The sequence below is a fragment of the Drosophila arizonae genome, chromosome 3 (genome assembly GCF_054131065.1).
Source record: "Drosophila arizonae isolate 15081-1271.41 chromosome 3, UAZ_ARI_1.0, whole genome shotgun sequence".
Classification (NCBI taxonomy): domain Eukaryota; kingdom Metazoa; phylum Arthropoda; class Insecta; order Diptera; family Drosophilidae; genus Drosophila; species Drosophila arizonae.
The window spans coordinates 2,384,724-2,400,775 of record NC_142923.1 but is presented as its reverse complement, the minus strand read 5'-3'; the positions used below and the strand labels follow the sequence as shown (position 1 = coordinate 2,400,775).

At 38.8% G+C, this 16,052-nt stretch overlaps 1 protein-coding gene across 13 annotated transcripts in view; it reads right to left on the bottom strand.

Annotated features, from left to right (window-relative positions):
• Positions 1 to 16,052, bottom strand: part of spen (spen family transcriptional repressor split ends) — a 90,179-nt gene that overhangs the window by 19,116 nt on the left and 55,011 nt on the right. For 11 of the 13 annotated variants that reach the window (XM_089465167.1, XM_089465168.1, XM_089465171.1 and 8 more), the window contains one exon: positions 69 to 1,501. In XM_089465167.1, the coding sequence (XP_089321293.1) occupies positions 69 to 1,501 (1,433 nt within the window). The other 2 variants (XM_089465177.1, XM_089465172.1) reach the window with 2 other exon arrangements.

Here is a 16,052-nt window from a genome sequence, read left to right as displayed (position 1 = left end):
CGATAAATTAAAGAATGTGAGTCAATCTAGTATAGAGTCGGTATCAATCAGCTCTGTCGTCTACTTACTGCCAACTGTCACACAGGACTGCAAACTGCGTGAGCTGCGGTGCGCTGTTCCTGCAATGCCACCAACACCACCAACGAGTGCATCGGCACAATTGCCCGATATCGGGCTGGACGCGTGCGAATGCGACGATGTGTGCGATGAGGCCGATGATGAGCTGTGCGAGCTACTATAACTGCTCGGCGATCGTGAATGGGAGCGACTGGACGAGGTGGTGCTACGTCCATGCAAATGATGTCGCGGTGCTCGACCATCGTTCACATTCTGTGTTGTCGCATTGCCATTGTCCACGACGGCGGCCAACGCGGCAGCGGCAACATTTAAAATGTCGCCACTGTTGCTGTTGCTATTACTGTTGCCACTTGTAGATGTTGCTGTTGTTGCAATTGGCATCGTTGGAGTGGCCGTGTTTATTGTATTATTTAAACTATTACTACTAAAACTATTGTTTGTGATTGTACTTGTCGTCGCTGCTGCCGCTGCCGCTGCCGCTGCCACTGCCGCTGCACCACCACTCAAAGGCGACTCGGAGCCGCAGCGCGCTGCTGCCGTCGTTTTGAGCAGCTTATTTAGTTTGCTGACACCACCAGCAGCAGGACTTCTACTGCTGCTGCTGCTGCCACTGCTGCTGTTGTTGTTGTGGTGCAGGTGAATTTTGCGGGCAGAATTTAAAGTGGTTGTTGCTTCATCCGCAGCACTGCCCGCATACGCCACACTCCGGTGCATGGCCGTCGTAATGGACGCCGCTGCTGCTGCGGCTGCCGCCGCCGCTGCTGCTATCGTATGCGAGTGGGCGGGTGATGAATACGAGGCGGATGTGTTGTTGTAGTGATGATGCTGATGCTGATGTGGATGTGGATGTGAATGATGATTGATCGGTGAGCTCATTATGCTGCCAGCTGCTGAGACGCCGGCATTGCCACTGCCACCAGGACTTTTCAGATGCGCTGTCGCAGTAGCCGCAGCTTCGTACCATGACTGCGGTACGCGTGTGTTTTGGTTAATGATGTTGTTGTTGTTGCTCCGATCGCCCAATGGTGGCCCACCACCACCACCAAATCCACCCACTCCGAATCCGGCACCACCAGTTGCTTGTCCTGCTCCTGCTGCTGTCGCTGCTCCAGCTGCAATCGCAACCGCGCCCACTCCCGCTGCAGCTGCTGCTGTTGCTGCTGTCGTTGTCGTCGTGTTGCTGTTGCTACTTGTAGCTGACGCACCAACTGCTGCTGTTGCTGCTGCTGCGGCTGCTGCTGAACCATTCCTGTAAAGACGATCTCGGGCGCGCGATCTATCGCTGCTGCTGTTGCTGTTGCTGTTTGTGTTGCTGTTGGCAGTTGTCGCTACTGCTGCTGCTGCGTTGCTGGCTTGATAGACTAAGCGGCTGCGATCGTAATAGTTCCTTTCGAAGCTGTTTGTCGGTGGTTCTTCTGTAGACCTGCAATAACAGAAGAAGTCGTTGAAAGCGGATAAGCAAAACAGTTGACAACTTGAGTATAGTGTTTGTTATTCTATGCAAAATGCGAATGAAGTTGTCGTATATGGGTAGAATGTCTGTTATTTAAGCTACATATGTATATGCATGTCTTTACAATGTATATGTGTATCATATATCACTTGAACACCGGTAAAATTATAAGTACATTTTAAATAGAGCACAAAATTGTTATCAACACAGTTTTAGAGTCCTTGATTAACATCTCTAAGTTTCCAGCTAGTTTTTTTTTTTGCTTTAACACACACAAAATCACCGTTTGACAGTCACTGTTTGACATTAACAGCGCGTGTGAGCGAGATAGCCAGCTATTGACCTACTCTAAAGATAAAGCCGAAACAGTTTTACAGCTGTTCGCCGTTTGACAAACATTGCGTTTATATTGGCACAAAAATAAAAATCATATTTTTATATAAGAACCGTTTTTTTATAGCGATAGCCTATTGTGTTGACCTACTCTAACCCACTGCAAAACAGTTTCACAATCGTTTCGGTCACCGTTTGACATTCATTGTTTTGAGCATTTACAGTCTAGCAGTCACAAGATCAGCAAGCAAACGTTTTCTTCGCGCTGTTTTTTAACACTGTAAACCAAATGCAGCGTATTCTGGAATTGCTTTTGATATAATTAATATTTATATAATGAAACCACCACCACCCACAAGCACAGACACACACACACACCTCCGCATAATAGTTTTTATACAAAAAACCTTGTCAATTTTCGGCGGCTGCTGCTACAGCTGCTGTATGGAAAGAAGGGTATCCGTGGAAGGATCGGCTTTTTCTCAGCAGCGCCAAATGGGCGCTTTTCGTTTTCTAACATGGGCGCAAATATAATCGAGCCAATTGTATTTTAAAGAAATATTTATATGCAAAATTTAATTTCTTCAACAACAAAATATGTATGTATATGAAACAAACACACACGCGAGCAAAAATTTCACCGGCGAAAAAAATTATATATATAAAAGAAAGAAACGGCGCCAAATTTTTCAACGTCTGCCGACGTCGTCGTCTGTTTACGCGGCAGAACTTTTTTCTTGTATTTAATTTTTTTGTATTTTATTTGCGAACACACAAACGCACGCACACACATAAACAAGAGCTGGCGCTGAAGCTGTAGTTGTAGCTGTAGCCGGTGCCTGGACAGTAGAGAGCGCAAAGCAAAAAAAAATATATCAAAACCGGTTTCTTCTTAATATTTACACACATGCACACACACAGTATTTGTTGTTATTTGTTTGATACAGAAAATTTTTTATTACATCTATTTTTTTAATATTGCTCTTTATTTTGCGGATTTTATTTTATACAGTTTCGCTGATCGCGTTGTCGCTTCTACTAATTGCTCAATCCGTTTTCATGCCGATATTCGCGTAACCAAACACGAGCGGCGATCGCAGCACAATGTTGCCAGATCGCTAAGCATGTGCGGGCTGCCAAGTTGTATTATTTTTATTAACAGCGCCAACTGAGTGAAAACACATTGCAATTAATTTAAATTATAGTAAAAAATATATAAATATTCAATCTAAAATATATAAGTACAATAACTGCTAATTGACGCAGCTACAGATAGCTAATAGTATCGTTACTCTTCAAGCAGCTAATAACAGCAAACTGTTACTAACAGTGACAGCAAATGTTTGTTTATGTTAGTGCACGCTGTTATCATTAGGGTGGACAGCAACAAAAGAAAATGTAACGACGCAATACTCAGGTAAAAACTTGGTGTTTCGCGCTACCTGGCATGAAAAATCAACCCCAGCCATAAATTAACATGCGACGCAAAAAGGCCCAGAAGAAGAGTAAAACAAATGACAGGCCTATTTTCTATCCAACAGGGGAAAATACAGGCGCGACGACCTTTAGCTAAAACTGCTCGCGACATTCCTTTTGTACGGAGAAGAGGAAGAGAAACCGCTTTCGAAATATGCTACGAATATGCTAAGGGCACGTTATTAGTTATTGGAAATGACAGGAATCCACAAATACTGTGAATGTAATATATAGGTGGTGGTATGTGGTATGTAAATGTATTTTCAGCCTATGATACGAAGTCGATCTCATCTACGTTTGCATCCCAGTATAGAATTGAATGATCACAATAATCATATACATATAATATATAATATCATGTTTAGATTTTGTATACTATTTAAAATAGATTTTAGTTTAGGTTCCCTAACTGTTCTCTATATCCTCTATATTCTATGTACATTCATAAATCCGTTTCGTATCCTCGATTTGTCCTCTTAATATTTAATCATTTTCTGTTTAAGATGATCTTTGGAAATTATTTGTTTTTGTAATATTTTGAATGTAATATATGAAATATGCTCTACGTGTCCTCTTATGAGACAAGAACCTTACACATTATAAATATATGGATCAGCGATTTAGAAAAACACGGACTTCAGCCACAATTTCGATATATGTAAATACAACAATAAACATTCAGACAAGTAACACTCATATATTATAATTTTATACTTTTTAAGGAATATATTTTATTCTTGGCAACTAACGCACATGCGAAAAAAACATATTCCAACAAGTTCCTATATAATTTACTTAAGCAAGAATCCAGACAATCTAACTATAATTTCGATAAAGTATACCTGATATACATATTTTTAGTCTAGACAAGTTTCGCTTTTTTTAGTGGAAATCTAAGAATTTGGTTCACATTGCCAATTCCAGTTAACAATAATAACAATAGGAATACTAATAATAATGTTATCAGAATTTGGCTTTAATTGGATTTAAAAAAAAAAAAAGCTTTACATTCACATGTGTATGTGTGCGTCTATCCCAGTCAGCTTTGATGAATTGAAGCCCCAATGTTCTGTCATTCGTTTGCCAAAAGATATTCATTTTTTTTTTAAAGCCGCATTAAGCGCTTTAAGCGCCCAGAGAACAACGCAACGAGCCCAAAGCACTTAAAATATGGCCATGTAGCACATACACTAAGTATATATGAATAGGTATATAACAGTTATATATACATGTATATGTATATAAGGTAATGCTGCAGTTTCCAGCTATGGCTGGAAATTATGTTGCTGGCTGTGGCTGTGGGTGGGCGCATGACTCAGGCACAAAAAACAACACAGAGCACATATACATATCTATGTATGTCCATCTGTGTGTGTGTGTGTAGGGACTGTATATATGCATATACATGGTGAGCAGCAATTGCATTTGCCAAGAGCGGCTCGCCAGATGCCCGGCATGCGCAGTGAGGCGGGCCCGAAAAATCAATTCAGCTAAAATTGCGCCCCGGTTAGGGAAGTGCAGAGAGCCAAGCAGGAAAGCAAAACGAACAACAACAACAGCGAGAATAGCAATGGCAACATTTGTTGCGCCAAACGGCGAAGAGAGCGAGCGACAGCAGTGAGAGAGAACGAGAAGTAACAGTAAACAACAGCAGTAGCAGTAGAAGGAGCAGCAGCCGCTGCCGTTGTCTCAGTCTCAGTCGCAGTCAGCAGAGTAAAGTAATTGCGAGAGACAACGAGAGCTGGGCGAGCACATTTTTCGGGCGTTTGGGCAAAGCTGTAAATTGCATTACTGCGACGTTCACTCTACGTGTGCATGTGTGTGTGTGCGTGTTTGACTATGTATGCTGCTCTTATGTAATATATGTATAAGTATATACGGTAAATGGACGCCGCCCACAAATTGAGCCTGGGCGAAATGTTGTTCGCACACAGCAAACGTCCTTGTTTGAGGTTATTTCTGTATATATGTGCTAGCTGTGTGTGCATGTGTGTGTGTGTGCGTGTGTATGTGGGTTTGAGTGTGCAACTTTTTTTGTGCAAGTTGAAATTCCTGAAATCCCCTTTTAGCCTTTCATTCAATCATTGCCGGGGCAGACATTGCGACCCAGCCCAGCCCAGCTCAACCCTCTGAGCATCAAATACGTGAATTTTCGCACTGCAGTCAAAAGTAATTTTAAGGGATTCTGCCACAGCGCAAATTGATCAACATACGAGGTAGATACAGCAGCAGCAGCAGCAGCAGCAGCAGTTGCAGTTGCTGTTGCTGGCAAGTTGAAGGACACGGGAATGACAGCTCACACATGCATACAGAGGCACGGGCTATATGCATATTTTTGTATGCATACACACACACACACACACACGCAGATACTAACATGAGGATATAAATACGTGACTATATATGTATTTACATATGTACATACTCATACGTTCATAGGCATTCCAATCCTATACACACATACATGCATACATGCATGCCAACACACACTCACATACGTACATACAGTACACACTCATATAAGCATACATCACATGTAAACAAGCAATTATGTGGGAATAGCATGTTACATACATACACATATACATATATAAATATACACACTATATATATACATTTCTAAATATAGTTGAGCCCAAATTGAGATCCATAAAACATGACAGCTCCAAGATAAGGTTCTGTATAAAAAATATGTAAACGAAACTTCGCAGCTAAAGTTTTATGTGCCCTGGGGGAAAAAAACTAACTTATATAAATACCAAATATTACAAGGTAAAATATTGTACTCATAGATTTCTAAATAAATGTAGTATTTAAATAAAACACAGTAATCAAGTTATATGAAGCTTTTCTTTCTACACAATTAAAATGATATATATTTAGAACAGCTAAATATAATACAAGAACAATCTTTAAATAACTATTAAGGGCTACTATTATTATTCAAATTAGGTGGCTATGGATCTAGTTCATTTCAACCTAACTTAGCCTAACTTCAGATATTTATCGCAAATATGATTAGTCCACTTTCACAGATATATGATTTAGGTTAAATAAATAATATAAATCGAATAATTACGTTAATTTACATTAAATCTAACTAAACTCTTCTAGAAAAACCTATAATATTCGTTGTCATTCTCAAAAACAAAAAACCTCTTAAACGCTCTCACTTTTCATATAGTTTATAATCGCTTTCTTTACTCAAAGTTTATCGCTCTTCGGGTGAAATGAGAAAGTTATCGAAATTAATGATTAATTTGTTAACCAAACAATGACATATATAGACACATATGTGTATATACATATGTATGATATATATAGATATATTTGATATATAGAAGATAAGTTAACACTCCAGATTTATGAAGTTTGCGTTTTTAGCTTTTATGGCTTATGAGATTTTTTTCTTTGAATAGTGTATCGAAATTTCTATATTTATAGAGAAATTTTCATCAATTGATATATTAACATGTTTCAATAATATGTATGAACAATACTTAACATTGTTTCATTCAAAGGAATATAAATTACGTTAAACTGCATTCAATTTTATATAACGTAATGCGCATTTAATGCGCATAGCTAACGGCAACTACTGCTGCAACTGGCTTTAAAATTACATAAAGCTCGAGTCGAGTGGGCGTGGCTCAACGAGCCCTGGGCGCTAAAGAATGCAGTCGCAGCCTCCTCCAACAATTCCTGCCATCCTCCAGCCACCCCTCGTACCCTCGCAGCTTAAATGAACGACCTCAATTAAAGCTTTTGCGGCTGCTGCAAAATAAACGTGGAGCTGCGTGCGCTGTGCAGCTAGCTGAGTGGGTGGTGGGGTGGCTCGACCAATTCAGAGGGCAAAGTTGAATAAAAGTTGAAGCCAGGACATCAAATATACAAACAACAACAGAAATATGACGCAGTGCCAAGTGACGCAACCGGAAGCAGATGAGGCGCTATTTATATATGCGTGTATGAGTGTGCATAAGCACATGGGTCTGCGTGTATGTGTGTGTGTTGCCTAAGCCAGGTCCCGGCTTTAGTCTATTGAATGAAATTTGCGCCGGGGCCCAAATGTCCATTGTTGTAGAAGGAAACAGAAATAATTCGTGTTGTGAAAATCGACGGCTGTTAAATAAAGCGCATGCGCTCTGCTAACTGTGGCATTATATACAAGACAAGTATATAGTGTGAATGTGTGTGTGTGTGTGTGTTTGTTTAGCCACCCACAGCCGCAGGGCAAAGCAGCAGCAGCGGCAGTAGCGCATAAATTGCAGCGGAGGCAAAATCACACCAAAATAGACCTAGCCGAGAATTACTAAAAAATTTTATGCAGCCGACTAAACAACAGCCATAAAAAAACAACAACAACAATAACGATAAAAGCAACAACAACAGGCGTGGCTGCAGCAGGGATTGCTGCTGCTGCGGCTAAAATGAGGTCGTGGAAATGGAAAATGAAAGCAGTTCTAGAGCTATCGACAGAGCAGCAGCTGAGGCAGCGGCAGAGGCAGCAGCAGTAGCATAGATATATGCAATGGCAGCAGAAACAGCGGAGATAGCAGTATTAAAAGCAGAGCTAATGGCAGCGGCTGCAGCAGCAGAGACCCTAGCAGAGTCAGTGCACGAAGCAGCAGCAGCAGCAGGAGAGTCAGCCAGCAGCAGCGGCTGAGGCAGAGGTAGAGGCAGCGACAGCACTAGCAGCGGAATGGGAAGAGCTAAAGGCAAAGGAAATATCAATGGCAGAGGCAGAGACGCTAACAAAGCTCGAGCAGAGTCCTAGGCAAAGCCTCACAGAAAGACAATAGCAAAGCCTTAGAATAAGCAGAGGGACAGAGAGAGAGAGAGAGTGAGAGCGAACTAGCAGAGGCAAAGGGAAATATCAACAGCAACAAAAACAGTTGCAACTGAGGCCGAAGTAGAAGCAGAGATAAAGGAAATGGAAATAGGAGCAGCGACATGGCAGGCAAAGTCAATAGTAACGGTACCAGCCAAAGTCCCAGGCAGAGACAGGCAAAGGCAATGACAGAGGCAGCGGACAGCGAACAGCGACAGCAACCCCAAATTTCTCGTCCTCTTTTGCTCTTGTCTTACGCTCAGCTCAGCGTTTGTAGAACTTTCGAGGTAATGCCGGCAAAAAAAATGTTTTTGCTGTCTTTTTTGAGCATGTGCAAAATGTAATGAAGCAGCCGGACGCAGCAGTAGCAGCAGCAGTAGCAACAACAATAACAATAACAAACTGACTTTGCTACTGCTGCTGCATTACATTTTTCATGTGTATCATGTTCAGCTGGGGAGTGGCTTTAAAATACACAGACACGCACACACACACATGCATACATGAGCAGACTGAAGAGCGAGCAGAGATTGAGCTTGCAGGAGGAGGAACAACAAACGACAACAACAGCAACAACATCAATTTTTCGAGTACAATGGCAAAATATTTTCATTGCCTACATTCCAGGGCTGGCCAAACATTAACTGCAGGACCAACTATGATGGCCACTCCCAAAGCTCGCATACATAAATAAAACACACACACTAGTGAATATTTATATATGCATGTGTACATACATTCCAGTTTAGTTATTATGTGAATTTTGTGTATAGTTAAATATTTAGTTAAAGCAGCTGCGCGTCGACGCCAAATTTAATTGAAAAATAGTTATACGAACGATTTTATTTAAAGGATTTTGATAGCAGCAATAAATTTTGCAAATGGAATTTAACTAAGTTCTATTTTTGCCATTTTCTATGAATTTTATTTAGATTTTAGTTAAATTCTCATGTGATAACAAAAATCTATATATATTTCTTTTGTCAATTTGATTAGAGTAAAAACATATATTACTCTCATAAGTGATGTTCTTGGTCTAAAAGAAATTTCATATAATATCTGATGATAGAAATTTTGTTACACCAAAAATGGCTAAAAGCAAATTCTGGAAAATATATAATTTATTACAATAATTTTTCGATGGCTATTTTTAAATAATTTTTAATAAAATCATAATTCAGGGCAGAGAACTCCTAACTCTACTATAAAGAATGATTATACTTCCACGTCAGCTTCCGATTTATCATGCCAGAAATTTTTAGGAATATATTTTATTTGTTGGTATTATTCATTTCTGAATATCCCCGGTCTGTCTCCCAAAAATTTAAAGACCTCTTAAAGGACAACACTTTGCATACACCTAATGGGAATTACTTTGAAGCAGAGAGACCTTGCACATATATAATAAATTTATAGGCCAATAGTTTTCTCTATGCATTGAAAATTAAATTCCAGCTATATAAAGCTGATATTATTTTGCCAGCTAATTGCATTCAGCACACACATGTAGATTGCGTTCCATTTGGCCAGGACGAAGGACAAACCACTTAACATGCACTGATTATTTCCCATACGAAATCAACTTGAATATGCAAATCGCTAAGTGCCCAATGCCCAATCGGAATTAACTGTCAATTGAAAATTGGGCTAGTTAGGTTTCACATACTTTCCACTTAGCCATTTGCCATTTGCCATTTATGCATCATTCATTTAGGCATTTATGCGCCCATTCATTTATTTAATCAACATCTTGTTTTTGCTTCAATTTGCTGAAACGCATTTAAAATGTGGAATTCAATTTGTTTCGGGGGAAAAAACAGCGGATGGAAGTGCGTTCTCTGGTAACTTGGTTTACTGCACGGCGAATCAAGTGAAAACACGATAGACGGCCAATGCAATTACACACAGATACGCACGCACACACACACACACACACACACACACACACACACAGATGTACACTCGCATTCGCACACAGGTGCATAATCAGCTTTCGCAGCAGCAGCAAAATGTTGACAATTTAATTAGAATTGATTTTCCGTTCGATATTTGCCAGGCAAATGCACAGCAATTGCTATATGAGTGTGTGTGTGTGAGAGAGAGAGAGGCAGCTGTGCCACTGTTATACAACTGTTATATAAGCAGTTGCTATATTTGATTTGTTGTGCATCATTTAATTGCCTGGCGATAAATATTTTACAATTTGCAACCCCCAAAAACGTCAACCTCAAATTTAATGGGCAATAACTCTGGCTAACCCATAGCTTGTCTGTCACACTCCTACTCTCTCCCTCCCTCCCTCCCTCTCTCTCTCACTACCTCTATCTCTATCGGCAGGCAATGAAGCATTGCCAAATGAAGATTGATTATAGCTCAAGTTTTTAATGCGTTTTGCCATTTATATCAATGCATCCCAGGCAGCGCAAAAGGGATGGCAAGAGCAACTGCCGCTGCCGCTGCCGCTGCCTGTGGCAGTGCGAGCGAGATAGCCTTGTGATATATGCTTGCAGTTGTTGAACATAGAGATAAATACAGTTGGAGAGCATCGACATGCCACAGTGAGCACACACACTTTGATTACACAGTTGTGGGCAGCGCAGCAGCAGAGCAGCAGCAGCAGCAGGAGCTTATGCCAAGGATATGCAATTGAATTGATTGTAGTAATAATTATTGATATCCTTATGGCTGTCATGGAATTTCAATTGGGGGCGGTTTATGGCGAATGCAATTTATTTATAGTATCTATATAATTTATCTATCTATCGTGTTATCATTTATCTATAAGTAGATTTTTTAGCTAGGATATTTGAGCTAAAGAAGCTACTCTGTTGATATCCAAAATGTATCTATATAAGTCTTAATTAGATGACAATTCTTAATATCAAATTATATAAATTGGTGTGTATTTAAATCAAAATAGATTTTGTATTTATTTATGTATAAAAATACTTTAACTATTTCTCAAAAATGTATTTGCTTTTAAAAGAAAACTTGGTTTATATTTCAGAATTTTGTAAAACTTTTCATAGGAACAAGATTTAACATATATCAATCCATATATCTCGACATGTATTATAAAAATACATCTTTATCTTTTATTACTGAAAATATTACCTCTTAAATTCAATGCCAACAATGACAGCACAAAAATCTATTATATTATATATCTTATCAGTGTGCATATATCTTTATGTTACTTCAAGATAATTAAAAACAATATTTTACAATCGCTTTTTATGTTTTGTGTTTCTTTTTTGTCAAGTTAACCCAGACTGTTTACTTTTCACAGACTTTTTTGCCATTGAGTATGAATCATTAAGGAATTATCAAGCGAAGTCTTACAGTCTAAAATAACGGTTTTATTGCACTGCAAAAACTCATTACATATGTATTTTTTTCATTATCTTTTTTTATCTATTTTAAACTTGAAATATTCTCTCTGTATTGTGAGAACCATAATAAGAATGTCTTTAGCTTTCATTATTGAATTATTAAATATACCTATATCATACCTAGATCTATTCAATTTCAGTTTATCATAAAGTACAAGTAGCGACCAATCTATATATACAATATAGATGCTCTGGCTGTCATTTAAACTGGCTAAAAATACGAAACTCGTGGCTTGACCTGACCACACGAGAAGCAAGCCAAATGCTAACCACACACGGAATGTGTTGCGGTAAGGAAAGCACTCAGAGCTATGCAGAGAGGAAACTTGTCAACTGAGAGAAGAGAGGTGGGGCAGCATGAGAAAAGAAAACATGCAACATGAAACAAGACAATTTTGTTGGCTGATGTTTGTTTTGTGGGGCCACACACACTCACACACACACACACAAACGTAGAGAGATGCGCATATATTTATGGCCATTACTCAATGCCCGAGCAAACATAAAAATTGAAAATGCATTTTTTACGAGCAGAGCAGCAGCCAGAAATATATGGCAAATGCCCGAGCAGCAGTTGCCGCTAGCTAAAATGAAAATTGTTTTTCCCCTCGGCTGCAGATTCTGCTAGATATTGCATCTGTGTACCTACATTCAGAAACATGCATGTAAAATGGGTATATGGGGCGTGACATGGCTGTCAAACATTTTGCTGTTGCGCGTAGTTAATTGAATGTGACATTTTTGTCTGCTCGTTCGGGAACATTAAAAAGAGAGCATATTGGGTGCGAGCAAATTGGAATGGGCCATAACAACTTCAACACTCGCCTACCTGGGGCGTGGCATAACTATAGAGTTACCACTCAAGTTCACAGCGGGCGAGTATTAGGCAGCCGATCAAGCTCGGCAGTTTGTGTTTGTTATTTTGTTGCATTGTTTTCTTTATTCAAATTTCAATTTACTTGTGTGAGAGAGAGAGAGAGATAGAGAGCATATGCATGCTGTTTATGCGGCGTATGCGCAATCTGCAACCATAAACATAACGCATACGCCCCGTGAGCTCTGTATAAAATCAGTTTCTGCCTCCATTATATATAGTTGCCTACTGCTAGATATTGTCAGCTGTCTAGTTGGCCGTCCATTAGCAACGCATCATTGCAATTTGTAATTGACATTTTTTGCGCGTCAGCCGAAAATTTCAATCTATAAATTCACACAGTTTGCAATTTGGGCAAATTTGCAATGCACTGAGAGAAATTGTTTTAGCGGGGATAAGAATAACAAATGAAACGATATTAGATGATATTAGATTGAAACAAATTTTAAGTCAATTTCAGTAAACATTCATATTCTTAACATTAAATAATTTAAATTTGGTTTAATTATTTAAAAAAAAATTTTTTTTAAATTAAATATACCGATTTTAGTCGAGTACTTCAATTTCTATACATATTAAATGTTGATTTCATATTTTAAAATTTATTTTCCCATAATTCTGTTGTTCTTACAAATCCATTTCCCCCAATAATTTTAGTTTTTGCAACATTTTTGGCTTATTTTTGGCATATTTTCTCACTGTGCAACAATGTTATCGGCATCATTTCATTTTTCGCTCAGTGTATACTCTTGACATTTTTGGGTTAATGCAATTTTCGAATGCACTCGCGTTTGTTAATGCAGTTGCAGCTGTAACTCTTCGCTAGACAATATTGCTGCCGTTGCTGTTGCTGCTGTTGTTGTTGCTGCTGTTGTTGTTGAGCATTTTAATTAGGCACAAGCATTACATAAGTTATGTCTGCCTGCAGCGCCTACACCTGCCCAATAAGCCCACCTTCTTCTCCAAGTTTCTCTTTGCGAAATGTTTGCCCAGCAAAGCTGCAATGTGGCTAACAAATGTTGCTGTTGTTGTTGTTGTCTATGTTGCTGTTGTTGCTTTTGCTTTTGCTTTGGGCTGCAGACAGACAGCCCCCGCATCTGTCTGATCGCCAACACAATTTGTTGTTGCAATTTCTATATATATATATTTGCAACTATTGGCGCTCGCACTTGCCAATTATTCACATTCACAGTGAACGACTCATTCATTCATTCATTCATTCGCTGAGTCGCATTCATTCACTTATTGATTCGTTTGTTTTAGCCCATTTGCTAGCTGCTTAGACACTGGGACAGGTAGAGAGGCGCGGCAACATCACCTGCTCCTCACCTGTGCAACAACTTAACAAACTCCAGCCGCTGCGCTTTGTAGCCGCTGCTTAAGGAGAATCGAGTATTGATTCAATTGAATTTCAGCCACAAAAAAAAAAACCACCCACACACAAACAAAAGTATTCATGTAAACTGCGCTCACTTTCAGTTCGATTATCAAGGCAACAAAAATAATATTTAACAATTTATAAACAATATTTTTCCGTTAACATCTCCAATTGGTGTTGTGGGCGCATTTTGTTGACCAATTGCGATCGGCTCAAAGATTTCTTTGCTTAATTAATATATGTGTTAAGTGTGGACACTATATACTAAACTGACCTAAAATTATTATTATATTTTATTGTTATTATTATTGATAATTTTATTATTATGATATCATCATTATTTTCATTATTTGGAATATTCATTCCATTATTGCCTTTATCATTGTCATTGACATTATCATTATCATTGCTAGTTTCATTAATATCATTAAAAGCTTTTTCAAAGGTTTTTCATCAATAGCTGTTATTCACCATTGCCATTATCAATGGGATTCTCATCATTATTACTAATACTATATTATATTACAATGAAAATGTAGATTATTATTATTGACATCAACCTCAGCATTATTTTTATTCTTATTCATTCATTCATGATTATTATATTCATTACCATTCTCATTATCAATATCATTGTGATTATCATTACTATTATAGTTTTGATTCTCATTATTCTTTCTTTTATCATTATCCTCGTCATTATAGATACGATTCTTATAAGTAACTTTTATTTTCATTAGTCTTTCCATCTTCATTGTCATTATGACTGTCATAATCTTTACAATTCTTATCATTTATTTGGTTATTATCCTTTCCATTACCAAAATCATTATCCTTGTCTTTATATTAATGCATCCCATTTGTCATTTGTGATTATCCTTATTATTATTTATTTATTAGCTCGATTAAGTTGAAAATAAAGCGTCTTTTAAGCTTCTTCCCCATCCCCTACCCCTACACCTTCTCCTTGCTCATCTGTCAGCCCTATTTGATATACCCAGCTATAATTACACGTTCCTTCGTTTGACAGCCTGCAATTTAATTACCCCCAAATAACAATTCATCAGAGCTGGGTTTTGGATGATATTTCGTAGCAGCTGCAGCGGCAGCCAACACAAACTTTTACTGCAACTTGAGCAAGAAACCTCTATATATAAAAGACTAATTAGCGAATGTGCAGCAGCAGCAGCAGCAGCAGTTGTGGCAGGCAGTGGAAAATGAGCGAACTACAGTTGAGTTGAGTCGCTGTAATTAATGCGAACTGCTGCTATTAATCACGCGGGCGACACGCATTGAAATGCTAAGAGAACACAATATAGATATATCCATCTAGCATATCTGATATAGCTCTATATAAGCTGCTGGCGAAATGTCAGCCTGACAAGTGTCTGTGAATTTCATAATGCAAACAAATGGCTGATGGTGAGCTGAGTCTGCTCTGTCCCCCTCCAAGCGACCCTAGGGCTATGCCACGCCATCGATTGAGCAATGCAGCACGTAATCAACAGCAGCAGCATCAGCATTAACGCCTACGCTAATAAGCTGGGCGTGGCATTGGAGCTTTAGCAACCCAGGGGACATGGAAGACAGCTTCGTTAGCTGGAAGAGGAAAAAAAAAGCCCGAATGACACGCAAATTGGCTTAGAAAGGCAACGGCAGGAGCAGAAAGAGAGTGAGAGAGATAGGAGACATCATCATCATCAATAGAATGAAGCAATGTGTGTGCACTGATTGGGCTAACTCAATGCCGCAGGGAATGCAGTAGCTCAAATTGTGCAGGTGTTGAGGCTGACAGACAGACAGACGGACAGAGCGTCAGACAGGGCCAATCAGCTGCGCTGTGCTGACCAATGAGGCGTATAATTAATGCGGTAACTGCCAGAAGAATCTGAAGCTGATGCGAGCTTTACCTGGGCGTGCTTCAACTGATATATAGAAACACAAATTCTACTATTTATTGACAAAGTTTAGGCTGCGTAATACTTATATTGAAGCCCCGAATCTAATCAGAAATCGAAAACTTTTCATTAAAAATAAAAATTTGATTGAAAGTTCATACTAAGCGCTGTGGCTGCATATTAGAGCTCTAATTAGTTTTGGTAGGCTGAAGCTTCATTTGCAAGTTGGATTAATTAGAAAAATGTTATTTTAGCTGCTCATAAAAAGCTAGGAAATGCTTTGAACCCATTGAAAATGGGAAATATGTGTATAATACTTTTGTTTAAACCTTAAAACTA